The sequence below is a fragment of the Borostomias antarcticus genome, assembly GCF_949987555.1.
Source record: "Borostomias antarcticus genome assembly, chromosome: 19".
NCBI classification, from domain to species: domain Eukaryota; kingdom Metazoa; phylum Chordata; class Actinopteri; order Stomiiformes; family Stomiidae; genus Borostomias; species Borostomias antarcticus.
The window spans coordinates 19,019,295-19,031,794 of record NC_140252.1 but is presented as its reverse complement, the minus strand read 5'-3'; the positions used below and the strand labels follow the sequence as shown (position 1 = coordinate 19,031,794).

General features: G+C 48.1%; 3 protein-coding genes across 3 annotated transcripts in view; 1 reads left to right on the top strand and 2 right to left on the bottom strand.

Annotated features, from left to right (window-relative positions):
- Positions 1–1,765, bottom strand: part of LOC311322051 (carboxypeptidase O-like) — a gene marked incomplete at both ends in the record, with an annotated part of 3,813 nt that extends 2,048 nt beyond the window's left edge. The window contains 5 exons of the mRNA XM_084454062.1: positions 275–391; positions 508–612; positions 1,126–1,227; positions 1,385–1,451; positions 1,692–1,765. Coding sequence (XP_084310188.1) covers positions 275–391; positions 508–612; positions 1,126–1,227; positions 1,385–1,451; positions 1,692–1,765 — 465 coding nt within the window. The remainder of the gene's footprint in view (positions 1–274; positions 392–507; positions 613–1,125; positions 1,228–1,384; positions 1,452–1,691) is intronic.
- A 2,613-nt stretch (positions 1,766–4,378) lies between these two features.
- On the bottom strand, positions 4,379–5,278 carry nudt15 (nudix (nucleoside diphosphate linked moiety X)-type motif 15; the record flags this gene model as incomplete). The annotated part of the gene is given in 4 exon segments (XM_084454061.1): positions 4,379–4,512; positions 4,853–5,049; positions 5,133–5,161; positions 5,165–5,278. Coding segments are annotated over 4 exon segments (474 nt in total).
- An 847-nt stretch (positions 5,279–6,125) lies between these two features.
- The window catches only part of LOC311321429 (tetraspanin-7-like), a 26,604-nt gene continuing 20,229 nt past the window's right edge, over positions 6,126–12,500 (top strand). The window contains exon 1 of the mRNA XM_084453410.1: positions 6,126–6,264. Coding sequence (XP_084309536.1) covers positions 6,184–6,264 — 81 coding nt within the window. The 5' untranslated portion in view covers positions 6,126–6,183. The remainder of the gene's footprint in view (positions 6,265–12,500) is intronic.

Below are 12,500 nucleotides of genomic sequence, written 5' to 3'. Positions count from 1 at the left end.
GGTGTTTCCATTACCAATTTTTTATTCCGATATTTAGGTTTTGCGCAGTTCTAGGTGTAATGGAAACGCGATTTATGACAGTTAAAGAATAGCCCAAAAAACGTATTTCCCACAAAACTAAAGTTCCACAACCATCCATCTCATTAATGGGACACATAGCGGATATGAAAAAGCATGGTTGTGTTTTGTTCTAACTCGGGTAGGGGTACCTCAAAATCTGAGGGCCCCTCCTGCTAGACTAAGTTGGTCTTAGGTAGGAGAGGCAGAGGCTCACTGTGTTGTCCTTCCAGCTGTACTCGTAGCCGTCCATGTTCAGCACAGGGGTGACGTAGAGATCCAGGTTTTTCAACATCTCATTCACCTTGGTGTCCGTTTTGTATGTTCTCAGGATCTGTGGGCGGAGTTGGTGGATGCTGAAACACGGTAGGGTACAAACTCCCCGCACGCATGCACACACTTGCTCGCACGCACACACACACACACACACACACACACACACACACACACCTCTTTAACGAAGTACTGGCAGAAAGCAGGGGAGATCCACTCTCTGGCGTGTATACCACAGTCCACCCAGACAGCCTTCTTTAACAAGGTAGACTTCAGACCAATCTGGAACACACCAAGCAAGAGGAGAGCCTGGTTTAAACTGGTGCGCACACACACACACACACACACACACACACACGCACACACACACACACACATGCACACACACACACACACACACACACACACACACACACACAGACACACACACACACACACACACACACACACACACACACACACACACACATACATCTCAACAGCTGTGTCTAGGATTATCATTGCACTAGTGCAGGCATGTTTCATCAGGGTGATGTTCCTCTGCTCAGGAACCCTGGTTCTGTACCTTCATCAGGGTGATGTTCCTCTGCTCAGGAACCCTGGTTCTGTACCTTCATCAGGGTGATGTTCCTCTGCTCAGGAACCCTGGTTCTGTACCTTTATCAGGGTGATGTTCCTCTGCTCAGGAACCCTGGTTCTGTACCTTCATCAGGGTGATGTTCCTCTGCTCAGGAACCCTGGTTCTGTACCTTCATCAGGGTGATGTTCCTCTGCTCAGGAACCCTGGTTCTGTACCTTCATCAGGGTGATGTTCCTCTTCTCGTAGGTCTGTCCGTACACCATGGAGGACACCACCTCTGGGTTCTCTCTCTCTATCTGCTGCATCCAAGCACTGATCTGGAGGGAGGGACAGCAGCACCTTAGAGCTCAGAGACCGGTGTGTGTGTGTGTGTGTGTGTGTGTGTGTGTGTGTGTGTGTGTGTGTGTGTGGTGTATTGGTGTGTGTGGAATGTGTGTGTGTTTTTATGTGAAGACGGTTTGTAAGTTGTCTCACCTCTGCCATTGTGTGATACTTGTTGTAATCATAGTTCCACTGAGAACTCTGAAGAACACTGAGATTTCTGTGACACACACACACACACACACACGCACACACACACACACGCACACACACACACACACACACACACACACGCACACAATTGTATTCATTCTAGGCAGCCTAACAAAAGGATTCACAAAAAGCAACTACAAGGAAACATTCAAGATATAATCTGTTAGTTTTGTGTAGGTCAATAGAATATTCCAGAGGTTCTTTCAGGTAGTTGTGTCGCGTTCTGCTCCCCCCAGACCGGACTCACCTCCTCCGTTGAGACTGTCCGCCCTGTAGGACCAGAACCAGAACCAGAACCAGCAGAACCGAGCCCAGTGTCATCCTGCTCACCCTACCAACTTCTCCAGCTCTCACTGTCTCAAGAAGGGTTGGTTCACCTTGTCCCGCTGGGGAAGGACTTTATACGACATCGTGTCACATCCAGGAATTGTTCTCTGATTCAATTTTCGTCAGAAGGGAACCACATCCAGCCTCCCACGCCTGATGTGTCAGACACCACTTAGCGGCAAAAGTTGTTTTCACTTCCTCAAATCGCACCTCTCATTCTGAGACCATACTGTAGAACAGTCGAGGAAGATGTGGATTAGCTGTTAAAGGAATACGCATCAATTCAATTCTTACAGCAACTTAACAGCAGACTTATTCTTACAGCAACTTAACAGCAAAACAAGTTTGTCGTGGTTTATGAAGACTGCAGTTACTAGCAGTCTGGTGAATCTGTTATAATGAAACCAGCTGATAGGGGAAGGGTTAGTGGGGTTTTGAATATGTCTGACTATGACAAAGAATCTTCAAGGCAACTTGCGGATGACACATTAATAAGAAATGACTGCTGACGAGTTCCCAGAAGTGGTGACCCCACCCATGTGACTGAAGAAGGTATTCAGAACACCCAAGGCCGTTTCTTTCATGGTGATGAAATCACACAAAAAAGAAGAGTACAAAATGAAAATAAAAAACAAGATTTAAAAAAAATTGAGTATACAGTGATTCCTACCGTAACGACCCCTCTATAAGGCTCATTTATAGCTCCGGCAAAGGAGCTGGCTCTCTTGGTGTTGCGGTTAGCGGCAGGTCATTGGTTCGATCCCCACTTAGGGCGAGTTCTCTTACGCCCCCTCCCCCCACGTTCGCTGCACTACCTTTTACACTTCACCCAAGATTCATCCCTCTGGCTGCCCGATTAGGTGGCAGGCATTGGATCTCTGACATCATCCATCTCGACTTTTGTTGACTTTTATATCCGACCCCTAGCTGGGGATGTACCCTCTTATAAGCTGTCCATTATCTAGTCTGTCAGTCCTCTCCCTGATGAGGAGCTGAGGTCCTACTTGTCTTATGTGTTTAGTTCACTTGCACCCAGTGTAACTACGGCTACCGCTGTAGGACTTTTACTGCACACGGACGTCAGCCAATCGGTTCAGCTGAAAATGGTCAGGTGGGATTGGTTCGTTCACTTGATATTCTAACACCACTAAGATATTGATGTGTTGTGTGTATCAGTGTTGTTGTTGTTGTTTATATCTCAAAGAGTTTGACTGTAAACTGGCACATCCATCTTGAATGAACACTGCAGTGATATTTATTCCCACTGTGTTGTGATACATCAAAATCCATGACTAAAATCAATAAAACGTCACTGACAGAAAACATTTTTTTCTTCCTTAACAGTGCAAATGTTGCAAAAACAACAACAACAAAAATACAAAGAGCATGTTGAAGTCGGAGATACATCACAGCGGTCATCTGAGTCCCGTTCTCCATGCAGGCCAGCCAGTCTCCTCAGGTACCCATCGCCTGCCTGGACCAGAGAATAGCAGAAACGATCAGCTGCAGCTCTGTTGATACTCATGATGACTTTCGTTGTCATTTATTATTGTCCTTATTTCAGCTCTGCGTTGTTTTGATTTCAATAAAAGACGGCCCCCGATCTCACACAATACCACACAGTCCAGTGTCTCCTTTTCAGGTGTATTCCAAATGAATCTCTCCAACACGGGATCTGAGCCTCAAGCAAAAGCGGTTTATTCCAGAAGGTTTTACATACAAAAGACGATGGCATGGCCTAATGTACAGTTGACGGTTTGAGTGTCCCCCCCTCCCTCGTCTCTTCTCTGATAAGACTGTCTCTCTGGTCTCTTCTGTGGCCTTGTTTTGTCCCATTAACCTACGCCGCCTCGGCGCCCAGGCCTTTATCTCTAACCACAACAATGGTGTTTGGCCCAGAGTGTACCAGCCATGGAATGTCTTTATCTCATAAGTCTATGGAAGAGGGACACCGTTTCTTACCGAAAACTCAAGCCAACAGCCATACTCAGAGGTCAATCATCATAATAAGAAATAGCTAACAGGATCATATTAAAAGGCATTTCTCTGAAAATCAACCATATTCAACACTCAGCAGCTGGGTACAGGGTAGTTTATTGATCTAGTTTCCGATCATAGCGCACCTATAGGGCGCTTCGCTGCACTGTTATCTGTAAGGTCAAGTCTGTAAGGTCAAGTCTGTAGGCAACTGTCATCGGAGGTTTTGTAGGGCCCCCTTAGTGAGGTTGAGGGTTTGGGGGGGGGGGGGGGGCCCGCCTTAGTGAGGTTGAGGGTTTGGGGGGGGGGGCCCCCCTTAGTGAGGTTGAGGGTTTGGGGGGCCCCCCTTAGTGAGGTTGAGGGTTTGGGGGGGGGGGCCCGCCTTAGTGAGGTTGAGGGTTTGGGGGGGGGGGGGGCCCTTAGTGAGGTTGAGGGTCTGGTGGGCCCCGCCTTAGTGAGGTTGAGGGTTTGGTGGACCCCGCCTTAGTGAGGTTGAGGGTTTGGGGGGGCCCCCTTAGTAATGTTGAGGGTTTGGGGTGGGGGGGGGGCCCGCCTTAGTGAGGTTGAGGGTTTGGGGGGGGGGGGGGGGGGGGGCGCCTTAGTGAGGTTGAGGGTCTGGTGGGCCCCCCCTTAGTGAGGTTGAGGGTCTGGTGGTCCCCCCTCAGTGTCTCTGAACGGCTGGTAGCCCTGCTGTCTTAAACAAGCCAATGGCAGGAAGAGTTCGTCCTCAGCAGGAAACTGGTCCCACCCAGTCCACGTCCAACCTGAGAGAGAGAGAGAGAGAGAGAGAGAGAGAGAGAGAGAGAGAGAGAGAGTGGGGGGGGGGCAGATAGGGAGACAGAGAGAGAGAGTGAGAGAGAGGGAGAAAGAGGAAGACGGAGAGAGAGGGGGAGAGAGAGAGGGGGGAGAGAGAGGGACAGAGAGGGAGAGGAGGAGAGAAAGCAGGAGAGGGTGGGAGGGAGAGAGAGATAGAGATAAAGAGAGAGAAATAAAGAGAGAGAAGGAGAGCAAATAAAAATCATATCAAGGTGTATCAAGGACCACATACAGTCCATAAAACACAGTCTGATTTAGTGGGCTATTCACTTATTAAGTCCAACTCGCCTTCGTTCTTTTCCGGTTCCAGATTGACGGGCTCTCCCGGGTGACTCCGGTCCAGCTCGCCCTGCATGATGATCGTGACGTAGTGGTAGTGTTGCTGTAGGTTGATGGAGTTCACCACCGACGCGAAGCGCACGTTCCTCAGACGCACCCCGGTTTCCTCCATCACCTCCCGGCGGGCGCACTCCTCCCACGACTCACTACAAATAACCTGCATATGTTAGAAATCACCATCAATTTATCTCATTCAAACTGTAAAAGTCACTCACTGTAGGCTCTGTACCCGAATTCTAGGTGGCCACCGGGTAGCTGCTACGTTCCGTTTCCCATTTCACTCCTGCGTTTTCCCACAAGGACGCAATTCGGGTTTGCCGAATCGGTGACCAGCACCCCAACACCGACCCCGGGGCGCGTCCGGGCTTCCGTCATCGTCTACGGTTGAAGCCAACGGGTATTTTAAATGCGCTAGATTAGAACATTTCTTAATAGTTCATAGATTGGGAGCATGGGAATATAAACAGAACGTGTTCACTGCAGACAGAAGTCTCTTCCGGGAGTGTTTTCAAAATAAAAGCCTAGGCTATCCCAGGCCTTCCTACGCCCTCATTATATAATAGCCTAATAATAGAATTGGCAGTTATTGGCAAAGAAGAACCAGCAGGCTATAATTCAATTTTAATAGGCTACAACTGGCTAGGGGGGGTCTAGGTCTAATATAGGCCTCGCCTAAAGTTCACATTTATTCTGTTTTAAATGACCCGCCTGACCTATACGAATTACACCTAGGCCTACTGATAGACACAGTCTATTCTATTCTATTAATTCGCAAATGTCAAGCATCCCACATGAAACACTAGGTTGTAAAATCTGTTGCCGGGCTGTGAATGGTTGCCTCTCCCAGAGTCACATGACGGGGAAAGTCACTTTCAAATGGAAAGTCTTAGTAGGCGCTTAACCAAATGTTTATTAATTTGAGCGCTCATATAGCCTCTATTAGGCTACTTTAATTTCCAGTGCTGAAATTAAAAAATAGGCCTAGTCTATAGTTAATTTCATAGCCTACTATATCCACCATAGATAGTTCTACAGGTAGGATAGTAAATTTATAGCATACACTCTTTTTTCTCAGTAACCCGTGAAGTCCGCCAGGTGGCGCGCTGGCCCGTGGTAGACCGCGGAGACGTGGCCGAGCGCAGCGCTCATTCCTCGGCCAGTGAGAGCAGAGCGACTGCGCTGCGGGACTGCGGAGCGGCAACGGAGCTCAACCCAGTGGGGACAGACAGCAACAGCAAGCTTCACTGAAAACCCTGCGCTTCGTCTTATACTACTGTATTATGGCACCGAGGAGGATGGAGACCAAACCAGTGATAACATGCCTGAAAACGCTCCTCGTCGTCTACTCCTTCGTGTTTTGGGTGAGTGAGCGTGTTTCCTACGCGACAGTTGGTTGTTGTCCCACACGTTTTTTTTACGCAGTATTCTTCTCGTTGTTGTGTGTAATCGTAGCTGTATTTTAAGAGAAATATATAAGTAGCCTGTGTGTTGCGTGAGGGTGAACAAGTGGTAGCATTATAGGCGTATGACGACGTGTGCATTTATCTACCTGAACTCTAATGAAATTCCTGTTCATGCTGTGCTACAAAGAATTACAGCCTTTTTTAAGCGGTTGTCAGCACTATTATGGCCATTAATGTCCCTGCTTTGACCATTATAATGTCCCTGCTTTAAAAAAATAGGCATTAGAGAGAATAAGAGTAGGCTATTTAAGAGAATTGTAGGTTGGCTTGTCCTGTTCTTCCCCCTTCATCTTCAGACAAGCTCAATATTTTGGCCCCTATGTGAGATGTTGGGGGCCACGGAGCCTAATAAGCGTCGATCCTCGCATGCATCTGTGGCGACTCGAGCACCACAGCAACCCGCAAACTCCTGAACGCGGCACCGCCCCAGTTGCGCGCTGTATTGATGACAGTAATAATAATAATAATAGTGCAATTGCTTTTCTTATTATGATAGGTGGTAATTGGATTAACGGTCCGTCTGTTTTTGCTATAAAAAAAAAGATTCACCTGACTATCCCATGTCCTAAGCGCACTCCGCCCCCTCATAGACTATTTAGGAATGACACACTCCCGGTGTTATCTTGAATAATATAGACCTACCACAGGGCGACAGGTAAGTAGCCAACGCATAGAGAACAACACGTAGAAAAATAGCTTAAAGACCAGAAGTTGCTTATCCTTTATTTTAAGAATACAGGGTCTAGAGCTGCCTGCTTGGGTTGTCTAGCAAGTGACAGGTGACATGGGTGCAGCCTGCATAGACAGGGTCTCAGCCACCCACGGAAATCAGTCAACGTCGTTATTATAACAAAAACATTGTGCTCTCTGTCTGAATCCAACCTGTCAGCTACCAAACCAGGCACGCCCACAGCCATAATAACGCGATACCTTGAGTGCGAGAGTGATGCCATTAAGTGTTCCAGAACGCTCTTGCTCAAATTGGCCCTTCATTCACAGTGTTCCGGGTCTAGCAATCAGCCTGACGGTGAGTGTGAACAGCAGGGAGTCGTTGTGTTGATGCCCCTGGCAGCATGGAAGTGACAGTGTCTCTGAATATTCATTGATCTCTTATTTTGCATGAAGGTGTTCCTGTCACTCACGTAGCCTCCAGTCCTATCAGTCTCTCTCTGGATCCCTTTAAGACTACATGTAATGAGAAATGAGTCTCGGGATTGATCTTGTGTAACGTGGGGTGGGGTGGATGGGGTGGTGTAACGTGGGGTGGGGTGGATGGGGTGGTGGAGGAGATGTTTTTGGAGCCGGGAGGAGGGTGTGAGGTTGGGGGAGCACTGACAGGAGGAGAGGCAACTATTCTAGCCACACCCGCCCACTTTTACACGGTGACACAGAGAGAGTCACCTCAGCCAGACCAGACCAACCGCCCACCATGCCGTTTTAAGATATGTCATAACGGACCTATTCCTTTACTAACTAACTAACTCCACTGTGGTTGACGGAGGGGGTGCTGGGAAGAGTTCAGCCGGACTGGTTGTTGACGCTGACTGGATTAAAGGCAGTTTTTCTTCTGCGAGGAGGCAGACAGACGAGGATGTGCAGCACAGCAGAGATAAACACAAACAGTGTGGCATGGCCGACCGCTAGATTTACTTGTTTTTAGAACTGAGGGGTGACGGGGTGGAGAGAGAGAGGTTGTTTGAGGCCAGCTCAGCTTTCCTCTCTGTCACTCATTCAGTTCAGACACACACACACACAGCCCCCTCCCTCCCTCCTCCAAACTCCTCTATTTGTTGTAAGTATCTTAGTGCCAAGAGAAACTCCAGCGAGGGCCGGGTTTACTGCAGCTGGAGGAGCCACAGAAAGGTCATCTGCTTAATCACAGAGAATATGACACAAATGTAATAATGAAGCGCCAGATGCCTTTTAAACCGCTTTTAGTGTCAGTTCAGAGGTGGACTAAAGACTTGACATGTTTGGTCTAGCTGGGGACTTTTATCAAAAAGCACACTAGCCTACTTGCTAAGCAGTCTACTGCAAGCACATTAGCCAAGAATCTTTTCATGAACGTGGTGTTTGAGGTTACGTGGTTTGCGTGAAAATGTGATTTCATAGCCGATGACTGCGGGCGTGTTTATCGGCAATAAACTTTGACTTCTAAACACACAGAGTTGCCCGAGGCACAGACACCGGCGTTCATACGTCTAATGAGACATTTTAAACATTCATGTGTTACTCTGTCTGAATGCGAGGCATAGCCTAGCCTAACTGTTCAAGCTCAAATTAGGGACACGTCTCGTTTGTTGCTATGGATTCAGGTTTCATGCCGAGACTGAGGTGACCCAGTTAACCTCTCCTTCTGCTCACGTTGAAGCCCCCCTCTGTGGTATTCCGGGCCAAACTGCCAAACCAAAAAAAAGAAAAGATGTTGAACCACTTTTAAATTATGTTAAAAACTGAGTTTGGGTTGGAGATATTCGAGAAGTAAGTTGTCAGTTTTTGACAGATAGATTTATCCGACCGGGACTATTTTAGTTTTGCAAAAATAAAAATGTCTGTGAGAGTATTAATTTAAACCCCGCACTGAGTCAGTGAGATACTTTTACCGCATATAGCCAGACCTACAGTATCTCCACACGTGGTTCACATACAGGGCCGGCTCTACACTTTTGGAGGCCCTATAGGCTAAATTGTCCTATCACGATCAAGCAATAAAGACTGAGGCATCATCCTACTCCGCCTATAGGAGACACCAGCCCAGTTCACATACAGGACATACAGTAGTAATACAGTAGTAGGCTACATTTCATATTTGGCCATCGTTTGTTTGTTTGTTTGTGTATTTATTTATTTATATCCCCTTTAGCTACTGTATGTTAACAGTAGCTACTTTTCCTGGGGTCCACATGAATCTTGAGAAGAGAGGAAAGATCTGCACACTGATATCTCCCACTGATATCTCCCACTGATATCTCCCACTGATATCTCCCGGTTCACTTTATTGAAAATACGCAGTTTCGACCCTTAGGTCTTCATCAGGCAACTTTCCACATGAATCTTAACAATATTTCATATACAGTATATCCATTTACATCCTTGCAATTCATACTCACAGTAAGACACACGACACATAACAAAACAATACATGGCAATACAGTACATGATACATTCATAACCACTAAAATACACACCGACAACAACTCAAAACCTGTCTAATACATGCGATAGCTCTTATAATTTCTCTTAAATAATTGAGAAAATATGATAATTATTGCTTATAATTCAGCAACTCATCCACTAAACTATTAAGGTGTTAGGGCCCTGCTTTCCAAGATAGTTTACAGGAAGCGCATCATTAACGAAGGAAACAGGAAATGATACTAGCAAATATCTTCCGCTCAACCTGATCAGTATTCCTCCTAACTGACTGCGCTCTGTCCAAGCCGCCCATATCTGTTCCAGTGGTAGCCTGTATGCACCTTACAACTCCCGCTGCGGTGCCCCGGACGGCCTGGGCTCACAGTCCCTCCCCTCTGAGGGAAAACCTCCCAAGAAAGACCCGGAAGATCTTCCTTCCTCTCTGAGATCTGAACCTGGACCCGTCGGTGCCGCACGTGACGCTGCTCGCTAATTCCCTTAGCTTAGTTCTGCTTGGCTGCACTGTGTCTGGTTGCTTGGAGACGGCGGAGGTGGTTGCGCAACACGTGTTCTGTGACACGGCTAACGGCCGCGTCCGACTCCGCCGGGTTAAGATGACACTCTATGTGTTTACGACCTTACACCGAGAGTCTGATCTGCCAAGTGTTCGCAAATGAAGCAGAGCTTGTTTACTGTCGGATGGTAATGGAGAACGCGAGAGGAAAGTGAAGGATTAGGGCCTGGAGTTGTTTTTTTTTTTTAAACCAACTCGCTTGTGAAAGTACTAGGCGTGTGACTGATAAATGTTGGTCTTTACAACGTTTCCTGAGACCGACTCCAAGCGTTGAAGCGTTTGCAGCGTGCTCCCTCCCTGTCTGCTCTCCGCTCTCTCCCCCCGCGCCTCTCTGCCTAATAGCTATTTATCGCTCCAGTAGTTCTGGGTTTCTGAGACGGGTGGGAAAAGAGTCGTCTCCTTAGTCTGTTGTCTGAGACCGAACTTCTCCGCGCCCTTCGCCGTTGTCTAATACCCCAAGTTAAAACGGGGGAGAGTGGAGAACGGTCGACTTCCAACCCGAACACGGCCGGCTACTGTGCCGTCGCCGGGGCCCGTTCGACAAACACAAGCTCCGCCCACGGAAAGACGGCGGAGGGCTGCTATGGCAGGTGGTGAGGGGTTGCTATGGCAGGTGGTGAGGGGTTGCTATGGCAGCCTCACAGCGAAGCCCCTCTGTGTGGAGCATTCCTTCCCAGGGTTGACTGGTGCTTCAGTCTGCCACAGAGCCCTCCCCACACACACACACACACACACACACTTCCATCCCCAATCATCAAACATTTCTGTGAGATTAAAGACCCCCTCCCCCCCCAACACCGCCCCTTCAAATGTTGAGGTATGTTGAGCTTGCCTCTTAGGCCCCTGACCTCTTTCCCCTCAGCTGTAGTGCTGATGACCGGGAGAGACTAGGCGTTTGGTTTGTCATGCTGGAAGAGAAGGTGATACCGTACGGTAAATGCCACAAACCTTCAAGTCCCGTTCTGGAGTTTTGGGCCAATCAATCCTACAGAACGGATCGTATTCTGGGTCTTCTGTTTTGAGAGGGTGGAAATTTGAGTGATCAGGCTGTTGAATTGAGTGATTCAAGATTCAGATTCAGACAACTTTATTGGTCCCAAGAAGGGTAATAATTAATTTGCAGATTATACCCATTCCATACACACACAAGTTAAAAACTCACAGGCAAGGTAGTTATATGTCAGAGATAAACAACAAGACAAACAGACAAACAACAAGCAGCAGTACAAAATAGATAAATAAAACATTTTATGGTTGAATAATTCCTATAAAAAAAAACAACCAAGTTTAGTGAACAGTCATTTAAAATGACCACTGTTGGTGTTCAATAGCCTGAATACAGGAGGAATGAAGCGACTTGTTCTCCGGCCTGAGCGCATCACAACGTCCACATCCTCTCCCGACCGCCAAGTTTCAGAAGAGGAAAGATGTCAGTCAGATGCCACTGGGGTCGTAGGTCACACACAGTAAGCAGCGAAGAGGTCGGTCAGGTGGGGGAGGGGCTGCCATACCAGCAATTAGCCCGTGTTTGAGGAATTCCACGGCGGCCGACATTCCGGTCATTGTGTGATGTTTAAGCGGGGCTCGGCGGACGCCGGCAGTTAGTCACAGCTCTCGCCAGTTAGCACGCCGCCGCTAATGAAACAGCCTATACTTAGTCAGTAGCTGAGGAGGAGGTGTTAAATGCTCCGGTCAGGGTCCGGGCATGTGTGTCGAGACCCGGCAGCATGGATGGAGGAGGAGGAGGAGTGTGTGGGCTGTAGGGCTAGCGTAGCGTCGACGAGCGCTCGGCTCTCAGACGTGTGACTCATCGCCTTTTCGCGTCGGCTCGCGACCTCGGCACAGCGAAATTAGAAAGAATTCCTAAAGAGCACCCCCGTTCTCTTAACTGGACACCCGACCTTGATTTTGGCACCCCGAGCGTTGGCACGTAATTCAGAGCAGAGATATCTCAGCCTCTCTCAACCTCTAAACGGTTCGACCGGCTCCAGGCCCTCAATCGCCACGCGCACTTTCATTTGCGAAGTGCGATTCAGAGTCTGGAGTTTTAACGGCCCTTCTAGGGACGGCCATTGGAAATAAGCATTAGCTATACATGCTATGATGCTGCGCAACCTAACAATGTACACTATATCTGTCCCTATTCAAATCAACTTTAATGATTGAATAATGAGTGTTGCTCTCGTCCAGAACGATTTCTCGGTTGGGATTCCAACCAGGCCAATCGGCGTCCTTTGAATGCGATTGCTTAGGCTGTGATTGGTTGGGGGGAGGAGCTAATCGCTGAGGAACGCCCATCCTGGAAAACAGCTGCAATGGGAGCACTTTCAGACTGAATGGTGAAGGGAAATGGAATGCTAGTTCAGTCTGGGTGTCAGGCTACCGACCTGTAGCACGCAGGTCTGGAGGGAGGGTGCCCGGCCGG